At 34.9% G+C, this 6,329-nt stretch overlaps 1 protein-coding gene across 2 annotated transcripts in view; it reads right to left on the bottom strand.

Annotated features, from left to right (window-relative positions):
- Positions 1-3,656: 3,656 nt before the first annotated feature.
- Positions 3,657-6,329, bottom strand: part of DCAF6 (DDB1 and CUL4 associated factor 6) — a 63,250-nt gene continuing 60,577 nt past the window's right edge. For both annotated transcript variants that reach the window (XM_063305533.1, XM_063305534.1), the window contains 3 exons: positions 4,992-5,080; positions 4,469-4,574; positions 3,657-4,092 (listed from right to left, as the gene is read on the bottom strand). In XM_063305533.1, the coding sequence (XP_063161603.1) occupies positions 4,028-4,092; positions 4,469-4,574; positions 4,992-5,080 (260 nt within the window). In that variant the 3' untranslated portion in view covers positions 3,657-4,027. The remainder of the gene's footprint in view (positions 4,093-4,468; positions 4,575-4,991; positions 5,081-6,329) is intronic.

Raw genomic sequence — 6,329 nt, 5'->3', positions numbered from 1 at the left:
ACCCTTCATTCCAGTGGTCCACTTATTAAGAAATAATCTATTCACATGATGAAGTGGGTGCAAATAATATGAGGCATCACGGATTCAAAGAAGAAAAAGCATTCCACTTTTCATTATCTGGAGTTTCTTCTTATTCCTGCAGCTTTATAAGTCCTCAGCATTCACATCCTGTGGTTTAGCTCTCCCACTATTGCAGTTTTACTTTAGAAATGTATTAAGTAATGTTGTGTATATTGTTTACTCCCCTTTTCATCCATTATTTCTGTCTGTGGGAGCATTTCCAGCCCAAAGCTTTAATACTCACCCAGTATACTCTTTGATGGAGCTTCTACACAGACAAAAGAGTGATGTCAAATTTAATCTCCTTAATCCTCCACATTACTGTTTTTTTATCAGAAAATCTTTTATTACCCTATGAAAATCAGTGATTAATAAGGAAAGGTCAGGCAAATAAACTTACTTACTGCATATGCAGAAAATAATTCAGAGCACAGTAAAATACTTATATTGGTTAACTAGTATAATTGCTTCATAAAGCACAAAACTATTTGCAACTGCCTGACATGGTTATGATTGGATCCAGTGTATCATATATGCATTTCATCTGAAATTTAGAAATATTGTTACAAGTTATGCTTATTCACATTTATGCATACACATTAGGTATATGTAAGGTAAACAAATAGACACAGAATTTTGTGGATATTTAATGAAAACCTAGTAACAGAGTAGCTTGTTTATTGGGGGAAAAAAAGCAAGTTAAAACCTAATATACCCATGGTATTAATAGATCAAGGGATTTAGATTCTTAGATAAAATACAATCAACTTGAAGTGGTACTGCAACATGTTTCAGTGAAACATTTTTATTTCTGAGTGAGATTGAGCCTTTCTCCATTTGTACCTAACTGTGGCACAACCAGGCTCTAGTAACATATTTTTTTCTGCTCTAACCCTAGTAAGTTGCTTTCATCTTTTCCCCAGCCCATGACAGCGACAAGCTTAAGTTGTCCTTAGTTGTACTGATGTTAAAATAAAATATCCTCCAGGATTTCTGGATTTTAGCCCTCGTAATTGTCAACTGTTGTTTCCAAAATTGGTACACAATTCAGCAATTTGTGCCCAGCTAGCAAGTACAAATACCGTGCAGTACTCTGGAGGTCCATGATAACTTTAAGAAGTCTAGCATCCAATAAATTCAGCCTCTTTTTTTAATTGTATTTTCTGCTCAGGGCAGATCATATTATTAGTGCCAAACTAGTACAAAAAGTCATTCGTATGGGGGTTTAGATATGTATCAATCACACAGACTATTCCTACATGTGTTTAACTATCAAGCCACATTTAAAATGCATATGGAAGTTACAGCACTCACTATTGTTGACAAGCAGTGCTCAATCAGTGGGAAAATACTAAGAACAGAAAGTTATCTAAGGGTGTTAGCTCCCCTGCTTCATCTACAATCCCATCTCTCTCACCTATGTGTCACATGCTGTAGCTTTTTTCTTATTTAGAAAAGGTATTTTATTTAAAAGCAATCAGTACAGAGGGGACAATGCAAACCCTTTAAAAGAGGTCCAGTTAAGATGCAACCTTTTTCTTATCAGTTTTCTTAAGTACATGTCTGTCTTGCTTATCTTTTCATCAATTAAGTATATTCTCTTAAGTCTCTGCTTAAGGAGAGAACTAAATATGAGAACTGAAACATACTTTAATGCATTGCATAAAAGTGAGATTATCTTGAAAAGACCCTTTTTTGCCTCAGAGCCAGCCTTCTTGCCCCCAAGTCATAGTACTTGTTAGATAAACTGATTTTATTGCATTCATGTAATGGACTAGGATATCTGTCTGAGTTCTTTTACATCAATCCCAGGAAAAAGATTTAAGAATTTAACCCTGGAGCGTAGGCTTTGATTTCCATGTACTACAGTAGAAGCATCTTCTGTATGTATACATCAGCTGGACTAGGAAACCAGTGCCATGTCGGTCAGTACTACTTTCATTGTAAAGCTAAAGTAACCAACTTGCATGTCTAAATGCACGTTCCTCCTCCCTCCATCTCCATGTGAATTAGAGAAGGGCTTGTCTGAGATGTCTACTTTCTCCTCCCAGGCTCAGGCCCCTTTTATTTGACCAGTACTTTGGGAGTGGCTCTTCCTCCTGTCCTTCAAGGCCATTCCCTCTTCCCTCTACTTTATATAGCTTCTTTCTCACGGGCTATAACGAGGTAAATCTAGCTGAGCACCAGCCCTTTGGAACATTATCCCACCCCACCCCGAGATTAGATAAGCCCAGACCCACTGGCCATTGCAAGGCCTTGAAGACAGTTTTGTTAATGGGCTTGAGGATCCAGATGTGTGGCAGAGCCCGTGCAATGTATTGATTTATATTGATTGTTGTTGGTCCTATGTGGTGGTTTAACCACAGCCGCTGATTGTGCATGTGTTGTTTTTATAGTTACGTGCTTTATGAAGTTTTTAACTGTTGATAACAGTCCAGAGTCATTAATTTGAGATGGGCAGTTATACAAATTGACATAAACATTATGCAGAAATGAACTATTATTTTGAAATATAACTCCAATGGCTTTAGCAGGTTCAATTTCCAAAATCCAGTATTCAGAAATAAAATGTTGCAGGAGTACAGAATGATTTCAGTACAAGATTTGGTAGGAGGAAACAACAGACTAAAGTAGTAATTCCCAACCTTTTCCTTTATGTGGACCCATGCACCATCATCTAAGGCTTTTAATGAACATAGAACATGTGACAACAGCTCCTACTCCCCTGAAAATGGTGTTTGTGGAGACTCCAAAATTAAATTTAAAAATTATTGAATTGTTTAATGGCACAAAATATGGTGCTCCTATCTGTAATCTTGCAAGAGTTTGGCAAAAACACCATCATCTATTTTCACTTTGCCATTACCAAAGGGACTACTTGCAATGCGTTGGGGATCACTACAGGTTAGGAAGCATTGAGCTAAAGACCACCTGGTGTACTTTTTATTATTTTGTTTACAATAGTATCAGTGGAGCTTAGCTTTCCTAATACCGACTTTGATTGTAAGGTGTCATGGTTGTATCTGCACAAAGGAAGGCCTTGTAATTACTCCTCCAGCACTCCTCTATGCTACACTTTGGCAGGACATATACTAAAAATGGAATAGAGAGATTAGCATGCCAATGCCCAGGGATGACATGAAAATTTGTGAATTGTTCCACATTATTTTAAATATTAACTTTATTGTAACTTTTACTGTGGACATATTGTTGTTGTATTTTATAACTGTCGTAAAGTGCAAGAGTCATATGGCAAGATACGTGTTCGTGTGTGTATGTGTGTGTGTACACAAATGCACCCATACATATATAACAAGTTGCTTTTAGAAGGAACAGCAAGCATGATTTTATAAATACCTCAGTATAAAATTAGGTATTTCACTCCAACACTTGCAGTGAGCAAAAAACAAAAAAAAATTGAAATTCTCATGTTATCTTTTAAAAAGATTAATCTTTTAACAATTAACCACAGTGGGAACCATGTGGGAACAGGAGGAAGAATGAAATCACTATAATGAGTAAGAATGTAATGTATTCCAACAGATTGGTTGGTTGCTTTGCTATGTATAGTCCCAGTGAAAAGACAAACACAAATGTAAAACAACCACATCTTTTAATAGAAAGCAACAAACATGCAAATAGCAGGTATAGAAATTTATTTGAACCAATGTTTTTACTGTTAGGTAAGTTATTTTAACATTGATCCAAGCTCCCATATTTGCAAGTTAAGGGAAAATATTGCACTTTGCATTGTCTAGCACTCCTCATACATGGCAAAACATTTTAAAAACATTTTGCTTTTTAAACTTGCACACTCTCACAAGTCATGCACACATTCATTCGAAAACCAGAATGTTAGGTTACCCAAAGCAAAACCTTAAAATTGCACTAAAGCTTTGTAAGGAAAAATATAATTCACGAGTTATACAAATTTCATGACGTTTTGTTGTTTCCAGAAAATAGCCAATTACTCTTCATCTTCATTTTCATTCTCTTGGCCAGACCCTTCAGACCTGTCACCTTCCAGCCGGTCTATAAGATAAAAAAGCAATATTTTAAAGACAAAAGCATTCTTAAAGCCATTTTTAAATGGAATATAAAATACCTTTGTTCCGTAAACAGTATTATCCTCTACAAATATTAGAAAGAAAATGTAAGAACAAAAATATGCAAAGCTTTACTGATTTAAACTAATAGCGATGGCTTAATAGAATCCAAATATAAAATTCTGTTAAGTGGTTGCGTCCTACTGGCAAAGGGAGCCTGCCTGTTCGGTGGTGTTTATGCTTACATTTATAAGGATCCGAGAAGAGAAGGAAGTAGTATTTTTCAAAATGTCTACACAAACAAATGAAGGAAGTGTTTTTCAGAAGAAATCAAGTACAAAGTGTCTCTGGAGCCATCCTACCTGCTCGTATGTGGTTCAGAGATGCCAACATCCTTAACATAAAAGAAGCTGGAACAGTAATTGTGTTTCTAGTTTCTTCCAGCATTAATTCATTTCGAGTTATAACCTATAAAAGAGTAGAATGGTAATTGAGCAAGAATTTAATATAGTTGTTTTCCTGGCCAACTGTATACATTAGTGCAGCTATTACGTTAATACACAACAAAGATGTTTGTCTCAGTAATTGCTCATATTTAGCGAACAAATCTTGCCAATTTGAATTTCACATGATATTCAACCACTGAAATGAAGCACAGTTAATTGCTAAAGTTTTCTGTACAATTTAACAATGTCTCAAACCACGTCACATAAACTTTATAATCCACCTCCATATTATCAAAAGTTTCACTTACGATCCTTTTAGGGTAATACATCTATGGAATTAGTATTTCTATAGATGTTAGAGATGAAAACAGTACGTTAAATTTAAAAAGAGTTATAACTTGTAACATAGGATTGATATTAGAGCAAAAGCTTATCTTACCTCATCAGCAAGTTTGCGATTAAAAATTTTGGATTCTTCTAGTGGTGACCAGATTTTTATATCATAATCAATACCTGATGAGGCTAGAACTAAACAATTGTTTAGAAATATATTAGAAAGCATATATAAAGATTTGTAAATACAAATAGCATTTGACAGTACTCTGCTATGTCATAAGCTATTTGAAGGGTTTTTTTAAACATTCACTAGGATGGATGACAGATACTTATTCTGCAATGTCAGCAACCACTAATACGTATGCTTGATTAATAATTTGCTTTTTTTACAAATTAAATTGTTTCATTGAAATTAATAATTTCTATACTGCCCAAATCTCCCCTTTAGTTCTTTATTCTGGTATTAACAGAAATGCAGCGATATTTTCAACTTAACACAAGGGAACCACTTATTAGTATATAAAGCAATACAGAAAAAATTGGAAACACCAGTAATTCATGGCTGAATGATGAAGGCTAATTTAGGGCTAAAGTTTAAATCTAGCGATCAAAGTATCTTAAATGGTTAAACTGATTATTTATCACCCTTTTAAAAATATTTCTACATCCTCCTTTCAAACAAAGCTTTGAGGACAGCATGTTATCCTATAATATGATAACACTGTAATATGATATGGGTGATAACTAATCAGTTTAACCATTTAGGATATTTTGATCACTAGATTTAAACTTTAGCCCTAAATTAGCCTTCATCAGAAGGATTCTATGTAACTCGATATAGAATAAGACATATATCCTTCTCAAACAGGCACATCCCTACACCGTCATAACTGAATGGTGCACTACAGTCATAATGGATGTGACATCTAGGAGAAGGGTTATAATTCTATATTTCTGCCCCTATTTTTCATTTCTATTATTTTTAAGTGTTTCAATCATTTTTTGTATGCTTGTTGAGGTTAAGTATACTGCATTACTATTCCAGAGATGAGTTGCTTATCCAATTTTAGAACTCTTCAAGGAAGTGGCTATCCTTTATCCTCACAGCACTGCTTTGCTATTTTGTAAAATCTCTGGTTGACTTCAGTTATTCCAGTGAAGACTGTGCACTCCCCACTTTTTAAATCATGGAAAATATTTTTATATTCATGAAGGAAAATATGAAAACTGTTTAGATCATTGCTTTCCCGACCAGCTGAGTATCACTCTCTTGTCTTTTAAAATACGGCCCTGAAGGAGTATAGCACAAGGTAGGATTTGCAATGCACGGAATATGGACAAAGGTGTATTTTTCCAACACCAGTGAAGAGAAGTAAAGACAAAAACAGAATGGAACTTAATAAGGACTCTTTCAAGTAGGAAAGGAAGGTGATATTGCAGC

The sequence above is a fragment of the Candoia aspera genome, chromosome 5 (genome assembly GCF_035149785.1).
Source record: "Candoia aspera isolate rCanAsp1 chromosome 5, rCanAsp1.hap2, whole genome shotgun sequence".
NCBI classification, from domain to species: Eukaryota; Metazoa; Chordata; class Lepidosauria; order Squamata; family Boidae; genus Candoia; species Candoia aspera.
This window is presented reverse-complemented; position numbering and strand designations above follow the sequence as displayed.